Raw genomic sequence first — 16,041 nt, forward strand, 5'->3', positions numbered from 1 at the left:
CACCGTGCTACGGCTCTATATTTGAGTTTTCAAATCCTAACGGTCGATCCGAACCGTTCATCTTGTTCTCCATATTAATATGTGTTTGGAGACCAAATTTTACATTTTTTGAAATTTTTTTACTATTTTTTTAGATTTATTGAAAATCACTGCTTTTGGATGGTCCAGAATTTTCAGATCAAGTGATTTTCTAAATATCTAAAAAAATAGTAAAAAAATTTCAAAAAATGTAAAATTTGGTCTCCAAACACATATTAATATGGAGAACAAGATGAACGGTTCGGATCGACCGTTAGGATTTTAAAACTCGAATATAGAGCCGTAGCACGGTAACAACCCGTGATATGCATAGTACCATAGACTCACTCTAAAAAGAGAAATATAATACCTTTCGTAGAGAAATCTGCGTTCATTTGTAGAGAGGAGATACCTATCCGTCCAAGTTAGGGGTGAAAATGGAGCCGGATTATCCGACGGATATCCGCTCCGTATCCGAAATTATCCGAATCCGTTTAAAGAATGCTAGTTTAGACGGATACGGATTCGGTTTTCAATCCACAAACGGAGCGGATATCCGATCTATCCGAATCTAAACGAAGCACATTACCCGATCCATTACCCTCTTCTAACTTCAAATGCTTCACGTGGGTTGTGTACTATATTTAGAGTTAGGCTGGGGTGCTATGGATAGCATAGTGGCCTCTATGCTACGGCTCAATATTCGAGTTTTCAAAATCCAAACGGTCGATCCGAACCGTTCATCTTATTCTCCATATTAATATCTGCTTGGAGACCAAATTTTACATTTTTCTGAATTTTTTTACTATTTATTAAGTATTTTACAAAATTGTTGATCCAACGGTGGCTGCACAAAACAGTAAAACCGTTGGATTAGCAATTTTCAAAGTGGCTTAATAAATAGTAAAAAAATTCAGAAAATTATAAAATTTGGTCTCCAAGCAGATATTAATATGGAGAATAAGATGAACAGTTCGAATCGACCGTTTGAATTTTGAAAACTCAAATATTGAGCCGTAGCATAGAGGCCACTATGCTATCCATAGCATCCCAGTCTAACTCCTATATTTATGCTACTCTCTCTCCCCTCTTCACATGGGTGTACTATTCAGAAGCTTCACGTGGGTCATTGCTTTTATAAAAGCTAATCTCTCTCCTCTCCATTCTCTACGTAGTGGGATTTGATTATTTTACTCTTGGCTCTATTTAATATAAGTCTCCAATTATTATTCATTCCAAACGCACCCGTATTATTCATTCCAGATACAACAAGAAACTTAGAATTTAATTGGAGACTTATATACTCTTGGCTCTTGCTTATTTTACCGTTGTGGGACTAACTAAAAGAGAACGTATCTGGAATGGGTCATAGAAAAGATTTGTATTATTCTATAGTCTATACTATTCAAATGCTGCAGTGGCATTTAATTTAGGCGGGTCACTAAAATTATATTGTTGTATTTAATTAAATTATAAACTGACTAAAATTATTTATTTATTTTAATATTTGAATTTTTGTTAATTAGTATATGTATATACAACTCGATTATCCGATAATTATTCATTTCGTATCCGTATTCGAATCCGTATCCGTGAACTATCCGTTCCGTATCCGTATCCGTTTAAGGCGGATTTGATTTTGAATTTTGATATCCATTTACTATCCGTATCCGTATTCGTATCCGCTCATTATCCGACGGATGCAGATATGGTATCAGCATTATCCGCTCCGTTTTCACCCCTAGTCCGAGTGGTTCTTATCTTCTTTTCATTTCTTTATATTTTTTCAGCTCAACTTAGTAGACCAATTACTACTTTATACTTTCTTATAAAATGCATGCCAGCTTACAAAATAGTAAAATGGACATAAATTAATTATTACATTTAGCAGTAGTAAAAAGAGGAGGGATCCACTTCCACCATTTTTTAATGACACCGAATTACACTTTACATTTTTAAATTTTTTAAAGTATAAACAGTCGATCCAAACCGTTTAATATGATGGATATATTAAAATGTGCTTGCAAATCAAATTTTACATTTTTTTAATATTTTTACTAATTATTAAGTATTTTACAAAATTGTTGTTTTCAGACCATTGAATTTTTGTACCCATCTTAATAAATAGTAAATTTTTTTTAAAAATATATAAAATTTAATCTGCAAGCACATTTTAATATATTCATTATGTTGAACGGTATAAATCGACTGTTTGTGGGGAGGCTTGGCAGTTGGTAGCATTTAATTTGCCTTTCCATGCTTTGTTCAAACAACAATGTTCAACATAGCTTAATTAAGAGGAGGGATCCATTTTTTTTAATGACATGTAATGGTAAGATTTTTTTGAATCAATAATTTAATTTTACAATTAATTAAATGACAAAAGTGAATAGTTAATCTTGTTAGCAAGATATACACTTAAAAAATTATTACATTTAGAATTGGTTTAGTTCACCAAAATTCAATGGTTGGTTGCAGACTTGCAGTCAATTGTGTTCGTTGATATTTTTACTTCTTGATCTTGTATTAAATTAGCTCCTAATTCAGAAATTTTTGTACACAAATATCCTATTGACATTGAACAAGATCAATCTTATGAGTTTGTGTCTTAAAGTTTGAAATTTATGTTATTAATGCAACAAAACTATTACTATGATGTATCAGAAAAACGAGTTGTTAATTGATCTGTTCATCTCAATAAAAAAAATGTTCAAATGACTAGATCAACACCTTTTAATCACAAATTCGTTTGAACCTAATTATGTGTTTGAATATATATGGGCTCGAGTATAATTGTGTTACATAATTAAGATGCTATTGTTACAAGTCCTTTCGAGATGTTTTGATTACTTAAATGAAATTCAAAATCATTTCCAAAACAGTGTTAAGTTAACCCTATTTGACCACTCTAATATTTTGTTAGAATAGCATATTAGCACTTCCAAATTAAAACACGAAACAAGATTAACTCTTCTTTTGCCTTGATCTCACACAATAAACAAGAATTAATATAAAAATTGGATTTCCATTTTCAAATTAGCACTATTTAATATATAAATCTAAATATTTTTTACATTATTTCAAACAAAATTAACACTCTTCACACTTAATTCGAAAAAATAAAATATTATATTTGTATTATTGTTTGACTATCGAAACGTTCCCTTAGATATATAGTTAGATGGGATCAAGGGGGGACACACGTTAGCATATTAGATATCTAGTGCATAAATACGATAACTTAGTGACTCGTAACGGTACTACTCGATTATCTGGTACCGAATCCGAATCGATTTAGATTCGATTAATTTGAATAAGATATGTTTTAAAAAATATAATTAGTTAAATTATAAATATAATTACAAAATTAATATTACTTTAATATCTAATTCATATTTGAACTGAAAACTGATATTATAGTGTATATAATAGTTAGAAACTCAACCTGATACCTGTATAAATATCCAAGACAATGCTAATACAATTCTTAATAACTTTTTAATATAAAAACAACCGCCTGTAGTATTTTTTAGAAAACAAATATTTATAATAATATCATATTATATGTTAGGAAATAAATTGATATACATCTTCAATATTTTACTTACAAAAAATATATCTCTTCTCTTGAATTAAAAAAACTATTAACGAAAAACCTAAAAACTTAAATCTCTAATTCTATTACCAAATTAATTTAGATTTATTATTTTTATTTTACTATATACAATATTATATTGTATTATTACAAACAAGAATAATAATATAATTTTGATTTTGGAGAGATTTTTAATTTATATTATAGTAAAATATTATGTGAGATATTTAAAAAAATTACAATTATATTTAAGAATAAATGGTTTCTCAAATGGTTGTAATATGTACCCGCTTCAGATTCAAATCAAATCCGGTAATTCATAAACAAATTATGGGTTACCTATTTATTCGGAATCAAAATACTAGATCCGAAATGTCTACTATTAGATGCAGTATCTGATTCCGAACCTCATTCAGTTTGAAATAATAAGTATATGAATCGAAATTCAGATCTGAACACTTTTAGAGTTCAGATTCAAACTTCTAGCCACAATTTAATGATATGTACCAACCATAGAGTATTGTCGACCATAGTGACAAATGAATAGTTCTAATTTAGTTCATCAGGATAAAAAATTTGTGATTCGAAATAATTCAGAAATGATTTAGATCTGCACTCAACCCTACGTCACCCCAAATAGGCACCGGACACGTCGGTCACGCAAAATATGAGATATCTCAGAGGATACGCACTCGCCCCTAATTCCTAAGAATTAATATAAACGAGAGAAAAGAGAGCAATTAAGAAAGATCCACCGACCGCACCGAGTAAAAATAGGCAGCATATCTATTCCCAGCACATGCTAGCTGTGTTTAGTTATGTCCCCAGTCAAATTACGCACAGTGTTTCTTTCCACAGTTCCACCTCAAGTTTGACAAATTTATCATAATACCCATCTCTGATCGAGACCGAGTTAACTGCGAACTACTGATAAATATATTATAATCAAGTTTGAGTTTAATTGCGTAATGCATGAGATTATTCACAAGTCACAACATACACACGACCCTTTAATTAGTTTATAACAGACTAACTAATTAATCATATTATTATAAGAGTAAAGATGTTGTCCCCCTTGAGTCTATCCCCTAAATATTCTCCTAACTAACTAATGCATAAAGTACGATGGAGACCACTAATTACATGGGGGGACTACTAACTACTTAGGAGACCACTTATATTTAAAAAAGATTACAACTGGCGCACACATGTATGGATATTTATACGCGCAAGTATTACCATATAATATATTAAGTATTCATACCTAATACATTAAGTATTAAAAAAAAAAACTGGACATTAATTTTCTTTTACATTCTCATCTTTTATATATTTTTAGAAGTGGGTTTTTTTTGTCCGTTTAATCTCATCAATATTTCTAACGATCTGTTATTAATTTTGCGAATCTAAAATCACAAACATCTTGTGCGTAATTTTCTCTTTCAAATGAGATCAATGATGAAGTACTTTCAGGTTCTTCGTCGTTCAAGTATTCATATCTAAGTGTGCAAATATTCATATCTTGTCAAGTATTCTTCTTTAAAATGCCGAGTATTCATACTTAATTAATAAGTAAAGTGTAAATATTTATATTGTAAAGTGTAAATGTATTGATAAGTACTGGGAGCGTCTAGGTGTTTATTACCAACATGTACAAATTTGTTGATAAATATTGGAGATGGTAGAGGTTTATTAAAGTTTTTTTTAACATTAATATTTGTACATAAATTCATAGGTATGTACACAATTGTTAATATGATTGCTATTATCTATAAATAACAATACACATCTTCACGCTTAAGTAGGAATACTAAGTGTTTTAGATATCAATAAATCAAATAAAGTATGTATGAAAAAATAATAACATAAATGACTAGATATGAATACTTCATGTATTAACTATTGGTAAAACATATGCATCACAGTAACACCAAAATTTGTACAAGTAGATATGAATACTTCATGTCTTAAAAATTAGTAAAAACATATGCATCACAGTAACAACAAAATTTGACCAACTAGATATGAATATTTGTTGTCTTAACTATTGTTATTTACCGTTTCATATAGTAATAGCTTGAATATCATTAATTTTAAAAAATGTTAAATTAAGATACATTACAATGTAACAATTCATACTTCAATTATTAGTATGAATATTTTTCTGGGTACCTATCAATATGTTCAAGTACCAAACAAATTAATTGATTTAAGTTACATTACAACATAACAATTCAACTTCAATGTGTAAGTATGAACACTTAATGTGTTATATATTTTTTTGGAAATATAAATGTCATATATAAACAATTCATATTACAAAAACTACCGTACTGGTGATTGTGTAGTAGTAGTCCAACCAGGTAGTTAATTCATGAAGCACATTTAGGAATTTTTCACAAATATTTTACAATATAAAAATTCACACTTTAATGTGTAAGTATGAATACTTGATATTTTAAAAATGAATGTTTACAATAATTACAACGCTGACACTTGAGATGGTTATTACGAATCCGCTTGTCCTTGGTTTTCTGCATGTGGTCCCTATCGTAGTCGCTTTCAAGCAACGTTTGTGGCCCCCCAAAGTCAGTAGTGATCCCCCAGGTAGTTAATGCCAAAGACACATCTGTCGGTTTCTCAGAAATAATTTACAACATAAATATTCACACTTTACTGAATAAGTATGAATACTCGGCATTTTAAAGAAGAATACTTAACAATGTATGAATATTTTCACACTGAGGTATGAATACTTGAATGACGAAGAACCCGAAAGTACTTCATCATGGATCTCATTTGAAAGAGAAAATTATGTAGAAAATGTTTGTGGTTTTAAATTCGCAAAATTTCTCACAAATTGTTAGAAATATTGATGATATTAAATGAGCAAAAAAAATCCGCTTCTAAAAACGTGTAAAAGATGGGTGTACAAAAGAAAGTTAATGTCCAGTTTTTATTTTTAATACTTAATGTCTTAGGTATGAATACTTTATATATTATATGATAATACTTGCACATATAAGTATACATACATGTACATGCCAATTATAATTTTTTTTCAAATATAGGTGGTCCCCTAAGTAGTTAGTAGTCTCCTATATAGTTAGTGGTCCCTATCGTACTTTATATATCAGTTAGTTAGAGGGACATTTAGGGGACTAGAGTAGGGGGACTGTTAGTTGATCCCTTATTATAATACATTTTGTTTGTTATTGTAAAGAAGTACGCCTATGTACGCGCGTATAACAAACCACGATATGGCGTCATGCAGCAGTCATCATAATAGTGCAACTCCTATGAAAGTATTTGTAGTTTTTGTCTTATATTTTAGAGTATAACTAAGTTGCGTTTAAGTTCATCAAGCTCCTAATTTATAAATATAATTCTAAAATTTATCAGATTGGTTTCAAATTACAAATTTTAAATTGTTAAAATTCATTAACTTTATGAGTAATATGTCTACAAACAAATTTTTAAAATTTTCGAGTTAATTTTTTTAAGTGAGTGGTAAACAAATCTAAAAAAATAAATGCATTAAAATTAATTTATATACCTTCTAATAATTTTGATCGCTTGACTTTATACTAAATTTATAATATCATATTATATTCTTCTAAATTTTAAAAAGTCACAATTTATCCAACTTATAATCTTTTCTATTTATACTCATTTTAAATTTATAATATTTTCATTTTATCCTTATTTAAAAATGAGTAAATTCATGAGTATTTTATTTTTAGAAGGGCAAATATGATATTATGAATTTGAAAAGGATAAATATGTAATTTTAAAGTTTTTAAAGAGTACACATAATTTTTTTCCTAACTAATGACATGAAAAAACTATTACAAGACAAACATGCACTTCTTTACCATATATAAGTAAACTGGGATGAACTAATTACTTAACTTGGCACTTGGCAGCTGGCATACAGAAATAGACCTTGTTAATTAAGAAAAGTAAAATAGGATGAAAACTCTAAAGATAATGCAAACAATAAATAATCTATCAGAACAAAAGTGAAAGGAAAACAAAATTAGCCAGCTTGAAAAAAAAAATATTTCGACTAATCTTCATTAATGGATAGTGTTCAGCACACTCTTCTTAGAGTTTCTTAGAACTTCTTAAGAGACTAAGAAATTTTAAGTTTGTCAAATATTTGCTCTTTTGTAAAGCTTAAAGTCATTTTTTTAAGACTCTTTTGTCTACATTTTTAAGCTTGCTCATATTTTTAAGGAGTCATTCTACATGACCCGAGTACTTGAGGCTCATTAAGAAAGCTAAGCATGCACTTTCTTAACTTTTTGTTACTGAACACTTCCTCTTTAGCAGAGCTCAGGGCCAGCCCTGGTGCTGGGCAACCAGAGCGACTGCCCCGGGCCCCAAGATTCAAAGGGGCCTAAAAAAAAATTATTTTGCATATATATTTTTTCTTTTGATAAAAGTGGTTAATACCACCTGTTTCTTATAGAAACGGTAAACATTGTTCATACAAAATGTGTGGAGGACATACTCCAAAGTTCAGAAACAAAACACTACATATGATAGGTAATGCTAACACATAAACTGATTCATCAGGAGACATATTACACACACAAAAGCTGATATTAAGAACGTAAAACTTCTGATCTCTAAATGTCTAGGAGTGAATAGAGTCTGTTGAATTAGAACTGCAATCCATATAGGAATCATTATTTTGCATATATTAAAAAAATAATATATTAAATAAATAAAATATTAGAGTCCAAACTGTATAAAGAGGTATGATATCAGTATTGTAAATAACAGTATGCGCTTGTTGAACGATGGGATACCGTCAAGCGATTAATCGGTAGGCAACCGATTAATCAGAATTATGCAGACATTATAACTTGATTTAACTTAGTTCTATTATTATAACATGACACTACGCTTAACAATACACACGCACTTTACATGTGTAAGTAACACATTTATTTGATGAAAAAATAAATTCGAAAATTAATCGTTTTCAATACTAATAATATATTATTTGAAAGACATGAAACATTCCAACATAAAATCACTAAATTTAGTTTGTAATAACAACTTAATTTAATATATGAACATGCTGTACTAATTGAAAAAATTACATCAGTAAGTAAGAAAAATATATGGTATATAAATAATAGAGGAATTAATCAATTAATTCAAAATAAGTAAGAAGAAAAAACATATATAAAAAAATTGAATGTATAGCCAAGCACAAATAAAACTGCAATATATAATTTATGAAACTTATTATCACACAGTCACAGAAAAAAAAGCAATGTAAAAATAAATAATCACTGGAATAAATTAAAACAAATGGGAATAAACAGAAATAAATGAACGATCAAACGAGAATAAACAGAATAATAGGGAATAATTGAGAATAATCGGTCGATTAATCGAAAAAATGTACTAATAGACATCCGATAAGTGTATTCATAACAGTTTGACTGTCGTTAACGATTAAACAAGCATATAATTGGTTGTTAAGACTATTTTTTACAACACTGGTATATATAAAGAGCCCAAATTTTTTTTCCGTCCCGGACCCCAAAATTTTTAGGATCGACCTTGTCAGAGCTTAAAATTTAATTCTATCCAACTTATGGTATTTTGCCCGCTAATTAATTAATGAAATTTTGCCACGTAGGCGATTTATTTAACATAGTTCACACTTATTTTTATAAAAAATGAAAATGTGCATGTATGTTTTCATTAAAAAGATTCAAATGTCTTCGTTTCTTATGCTTCATTATATTTCTCTTTTTAAAACTCTAATAGATTTTAAAAAATTAGAATTTAAATGTTAAAATAAAATAATTAAGTATTTTTTACATAATTTTTTTTGAAATAGTGGGAAATCCCACCAATTTTCATTGAAACTAATAAAGATTAGTCATAACAAACTCCAGGTTTGGAGAATGCAATAGCATACAAGATCCACATTACAACATATAACAGCAAGAAGACCTAAACTAAACCACTACAAACTACAAGATAACAAAACATAGCAAAACAAGACATTAACATTCAATTCATGTCAGAGCCAGAAGAAGCTCGGTACCAAGCATAAGGGTTCCATCATTGTGTTCCAGAGTAGCTGGTATAATCCCAGCCTCTTCCCCATCCTCTTCCTCTGCCAAAGAAGAAGTCATATCTGTTCTTTGAATAATCAAAGCCTAACAAGGCAAATAAGTAAAAATTATACTTGGCAGCCACTGCCAAGAGTTTAAAAAAAAAAAAAAAACAAGGCAAAGAAGTAGCATCGAAAGCCAAAATTAGATGAAGAATGTAACAAATCACTACTAAGAGTTGAACCCCAAAATTTTGTCAAAGAGATTATCTTTGATCCTACTGTCTGCAAAGAAGGGATATTAGAATTTTGAAAGCATAATTTATTTCTTTCTAACCAAAGTATCCATAAGACTACACCTCGAACAAGTTCAATCAATAATGGTTCCTTTAATGGAATAGGGGCTGCTAAGAACCACATATCTGACATAGTAAAATCAGAAAAAAGTGAAGTTATTATGAGCTGCAATCCAACTCCAAATCTGAAAAGCAAAGTAGCAATTAACAAATAAATGATCAGTTGACTCAAAAGTACCACAAAATGGACAAGAGGTATTGCCAGTCCATTTTCAATTAAAATTATTTACATAATTTTATTTGTGCATATATAAAAGATTAAGAAATTTCAATTTTTTAGAATTAAGAGCTTGAGAAAATATATTGATGCAAATAATTTATGGACAATAGATTAATTTAGGATGACTTAATTTAGGAATAGAGGTGTCTTAAGTCCGGACAAGAAATTAAGATTCGAGCAAAAAGAAAACTAAAAAAAATAATAATTTTAGTCATCACTAAAAGAATAAGTGTTTTAAAGAATTATGGGGCTGTTGATTAAGCCTCTTTAAGGCTTAATCTACTTTCTTTAACTTCCTTAGTCGCTTAATTATACCGAACATCAGTTCCTTAGCGCGGATTAAAATCACATCCTTTAGCTTGTTTTTGTCTGAATCTTAATTCTCTGTTCGGACTTTAAGGCACCTCTATTTCTTTATATAGCTTCCTTAGCTTTTATTCATGAACTAAGACAATCAAACATCGATTCCTTGATGCTTTTTAAACTCTTAATTCTTTATTGTCAAACCACCCTATGAGACTAAGAAAATTAAAGAAAACTTAAATAAAATACTCAAGAAGCCTTAAATCTCATATCTTACCGAACGGTCCATCCGTCCATGACCATATTATTGGGATCCGTATGCTCTCAGGTACCTGACTCAACACAATTGAAACGGACGACCCATATTTACTCTCAGCCGATCCTTGCTCGGAATGACATGCAGAGGGGACAATATTATTTGTGCTTTGAGATTCGTGCTAAGTTAAAAAGGATAATTTTGGATCATCCCATTCAATTGTACTCAGTCCGGTAACCTGAGAGGATGTGAATTCATATTATTGTCCCTCCAATCGCTAGATCACCTCGTGATTCCCGTACACACTTGTCAGTTGTCATACAAGGAATCGCCGCCTTATGAATCTTGATTCCTTAGTATTCCCATTGTACCTCTCTGGCGCTCTCCACCGTCCGATCAGGTCTCTGAATAAAAGATGTAAACGCGTTCGTAAAGTTCCATCTGGTCAAATATAAAAGGGAATATTTCCAAATCTTTTATGCTTCCACTTTATTTTGATAAAATCCTCTCCGGTAACACAGAAAGAAGAGGTGTCCTTTCCTCCTTTTGAATAACTTCAAACTGTTTATTCGCTATGCTAAAGTTTCTGTAAATCCAATTGGTCCCGTGTAGACTTTGTAAATCTTTTACTTAATTCCATCAGGATCTCATTCATATAAATCGATATGAATGGACAAATCAAGTTCTCATAAACTGGAGGAGATGCGAACCTTCTTTCTCATATAATTTGACGGCGTCAGGACTCAACGAGTCAACATCGCCTGCTGTGATCTGTGGTCGTGGTCTCCAAACGCGTTCACAGTTTGTGCCTTTTATTTACTTTCATACATGATAACATCATCGCCTAATGTTTTCCATGGAAAATGCAGTTTTTGTATTTGACCCAGCATTGTATACTTGAAAGTATAGGTTGGTGAATTGCTTGCTGGCTTATTCTATATTAAATTCTGTAAAGGCACGTTGATTACCATTTATTTTTAAGGAAACGTGATTGTTATAAGAGCATATTGAAAACATTTGTGTGCCAGATCACGATTATTCTTTCAATTGTAAAAAAAAGAATCATTCCAAGTCAACAACTTTGCAATTATTTCTTAATGACTTTCAAACTATTTTAACCTCTGTAATGTATTCTATTTTTAATATGTGAGACATTTAATATTTTAATATGAGTAGAACTAGGGTGCTCTTAAGCTCACCAAAGTTTTGGTGAGCTTAACTCTAAAACTCATCAAATCGATTTCAAATGACGAATCCGAACCGTTGAAATCCACCTACCTTACGTGTGATGCATCTACATGTGAAATTTTTAAACATTCGAATTAATTTAGTATAAAGTCAAGCGGTCAAAAACGTTCAAAAAATGAATGCACTAAAATTAACTTATTAACCTTCTAATTTTGACCACTTGACTTTATACTAAATTAATTCGAATGTTTAAAAATTTCACATGTAGATGCATCACACGTAAGGTAGGTGGGTTTCAACGGTTCGGATTCGTCGTTTGAAATCGATTTGATGAGTTTTAGAGTTAAACTCACCAAAACTTTGGTGAGCTTGTTTTTTTACATATGTAAAATTGATTCTTAAAAATAATTGTAAAAGACAATATGATTTTAAATTGTCAAGTTAATGATTGTTTTATGTTTTTTACAGTAAAATTACAATTGTTTATATCAACATTCATAGTTTCTTTATAAATAAAATGACGATGCCCTTGCAGTTGTAAGTATGAAATTTTTTGTACATCCTTTTTTTAAAATGGCTTGCACATAAATGATAAAGAGAACTATATCAGAAAATATGTAAAGACAATAACAACAAAAAAATATTGAGGAAATTATTGCAAATGACTAATAAATGGCCCTACAAGGAAAAATAAAGATTAAAAATATGGTCGTGCTAAAATTAAATACTTAAAATCGAAAACATGTGAATGAGAAAAGATATTGCTCGCTGATAAGTTATAAGTGCGATGAACTTTTATTCCAAGTACTTAATGACAGACCACATGGGACCACGGATTTTGGTATCATTTGGATCCACCAATAAGAAACCCCGATTAGAAACGAAATCCATTCCGACCTCTCACGCTGAAATACAAACCCACCATTCCACCAAGATTTCAGATTTTTATTTCCCATTTCATTTCACAAGCTTAAATATAGAGAAAGTAGGGGAGTCAGAGGCAGCAGAGAAGAGAGGAGCACCAAGTTGCAAACTTGCAATTAGAGGCCACGAGGAGAGAATTGTATCCCACCTCTAGATTCTAATCTCCTCTCCTCTCCTCTCTCCTCGTATCTTCACTCTACTTTCTAACCCTACAAAAGACGAAGTACCACTCAAACTCTGAAAGAGAGCCAAGAGTTGCCGCCTTGAGAGAGAGAGAGAGAACACTCTCTTTTAATCTTTCGCGACAATGGCGACTTGGGTTCTCTCAGAATGCTGTGGTCTAAAGCCTCTCCCGTTGAATTCTCGTGTACCCAAATTGAGATGCCCACAATCTGTTTCTTCAATTGCCCCAAAGAAGAACCTTCTTCCATGCCGACCAATAACTGGCCTCAGTACCAGTGCAATTCAGAGAAACTGGGCCCTACATGTCAGTGCTCCATTGAGGGTTTCCCAATTGGAGGAAGAAATCAACAATTGGGACAATCAAGTCCAGAGTAGCCAAGAGGGAAATGACGAATTTGACCCCGGCATGCCACCTCCATTCGGTTTAGCTGAGATAAGAGCTGCAATTCCAAAGCATTGTTGGGTCAAGGATCCATGGAAGTCTATGAGTTATGTAGTCCGAGATGTTGCTATAGTATTTGGTCTGGCAGCGGTTGCAGCTTATCTGAATAATTGGCTAGTGTGGCCTCTTTACTGGATTGCACAAGGCACTATGTTTTGGGCTCTCTTTGTTCTTGGCCATGATTGGTATGTAACAAATTTGCCAATTTTATTTATTTTTACCATTTTTTCTGTTGGGTTTCATGATTATAATTGAAATATGTTCTGCAATTTGTTGTTTTGAGCAGTGGTCATGGAAGCTTTTCAAATGACCCAAAGCTGAACAGCGTGGTCGGCCATTTGCTACATTCTTCAATTCTTGTGCCTTACCATGGATGGTATGTTTACCTACCAATTTATCTCCAATTGATTCTTCTTTGAGTATAGTTAGTTACTAATAAATGCAATTCTACAGGAGAATTAGCCACAGAACACACCACCAAAACCATGGGCATGTAGAGAAGGATGAGTCATGGAATCCGGTACATACATTTTCTACTTAAAGTTTTGTTATATATGTGATTTTTCATTTTCATTAAATGTTTTTCATTTCTCTTACAGCTATCAGAGAAACTGTTTAGGAGTTTAGATAATGTGACCAGGGCATTAAGATTCACTGCTCCTTTCCCTCTGCTCGCGTACCCCTTCTACTTGGTAAATAAGCAATACAATTCTTCAATTTGACAAATCTTAGCTAAATATCTACACCTTTGGGGTATATTTGAACATTTGCTGTTTCATTTTATTTTATAGTGGGGTAGAAGTCCTGGCAAGTCAGGTTCGCACTTCCATCCAAGTAGTGATTTATTTGTACCAAATGAGAAAAAGGATATCATCACATCTACCACATGCTATTTTTCCATGGTGGCGATACTAGCCGGATTGGCATTTGTCATGGGCCCACTTCAGGTCCTCAAGCTCTACGTAGTTCCTTATTGGGTATGTGCGGTTCTTATATTTCATCCTTTATTGGATCTTTATTCTTTTAGGTTTGTTAAGCTTGAATTGAGTAATTTTTTTTTGGTTATTCTTTTTTTGTAGATATTTGTTATGTGGTTGGACTTTGTTACCTATTTGCATCATCATGGGCATGATGATAAGCTTCCTTGGTACCGTGGAAAGGTATGCACTTGTCAAACTAATGTATTCACCAAATTTCTTTTATTATTCCTTGTTATCTTTAATATATAAACCAATTATTTTAGGGTAGGACTTCCAAATGAACCAATTTTCTGCTTCTAGTCATGTGAACTCAAATTCTATTTACAAATAGCTCAGTTTAGAACATGAGAGAACTTTGTTTTATAGATTGTTTTAATAATATCTAGTAGCATTTGATGCACGATCAATTATTGTTTAGTGGCGGCGACTAAAAGAAGCATAAAATTGGTAGTAAAATGTTGTGCGAAAGAGTCCCTGGATTAAATGAAAGTATTGGTAGTAAAATGTTGTATTTTCTATATGAATACAGGAATGGAGCTATCTCCGTGGCGGGTTAACAACACTTGATCGGGATTATGGATGGATAAACAACATCCATCATGACATTGGGACCCATGTTATCCATCATCTTTTCCCTCAAATACCTCATTACAATCTGATTGAAGCGGTAATTAGTTCATCATTTAAACCTTCCTCATTTTGTTTTGACTTTAGTTTCATTAATCTTTTTTGTTATGAAAATTTCAGACCGAAGCGGCTAAACCAGTTTTGGGCAAGTACTACAGAGAACCTGACAAGTCAGGCCCATTTCCATTCCACTTGTTTGGTGTTCTTGCACGGAGTTTAAAGCGGGACCACTATGTCAGTGATTCAGGAGAGATAGTCTACTACCAAACTGACCAACAATTAAATGGCTCCTCTAAGCCAAATTAAACAGATAATTCTTTGTCACAAAAAAAAAACAATATTATATAGCACATGATTCAATTTCAGAGAATTCCTTACTACAAATTTAATTCAGAAGTGATATTTCTTGAAGCCCGAATTTTCTTCTGCGGCTTGAAACAATTTCCAACTGAATCATTTATGAGAAAGGAGAACATGTGCTCTGCCTCTTAAGAACTTTTATCTAGTGAAACCTCATAATGAATGATATGAAATGATAGCATTATTTCAAAAGGGGAAGCTGTCATCATAAAACATGTTATTTTATTTTGTATTGTAACCATTCTTTTGGATCTCAGTTTAGAGAAAATATGAATTGCTTGTGTCTTTCGGTGTTATGTATGATGGGGTGATGTTGATGTTTTTTTTTGTTTTTTTGATATTTGATGTTGATGTTTTCTCTCCCTTGAGATTTTATACATGTGTTATTGGTTGATTATTGGGTGGTGTACTGGGGCCCAATACAGAGTGCGAGACCATTTTGAGGGATACGAAATTATGTGAAAGGAAAACTCGATTCTTGGTCGACTTTTTCGGATGCAAAAA

At 31.5% G+C, this 16,041-nt stretch overlaps 1 protein-coding gene across 1 annotated transcript; it reads left to right on the forward strand.

Moving 5' to 3' along the window:
* Positions 1 to 13,025: 13,025 nt before the first annotated feature.
* On the forward strand, positions 13,026 to 15,822 carry FAD8 (fatty acid desaturase 8). Its single transcript, XM_078304384.1, has 8 exons — positions 13,026 to 13,755; positions 13,857 to 13,946; positions 14,024 to 14,090; positions 14,170 to 14,262; positions 14,362 to 14,547; positions 14,650 to 14,730; positions 15,080 to 15,217; positions 15,298 to 15,822. Exons 1-8 carry the CDS (start codon positions 13,253 to 13,255, stop codon positions 15,481 to 15,483), a joined length of 1,344 nt encoding a protein of 447 aa, XP_078160510.1. The 5' UTR covers positions 13,026 to 13,252; the 3' UTR covers positions 15,484 to 15,822.
* Positions 15,823 to 16,041: the final 219 nt, after the last annotated feature.

Source organism: Carex rostrata, chromosome 6 (assembly GCF_964058835.1).
Source record: "Carex rostrata chromosome 6, lpCarRost1.2, whole genome shotgun sequence".
NCBI lineage: Eukaryota > Viridiplantae > Streptophyta > Magnoliopsida > Poales > Cyperaceae > Carex > Carex rostrata.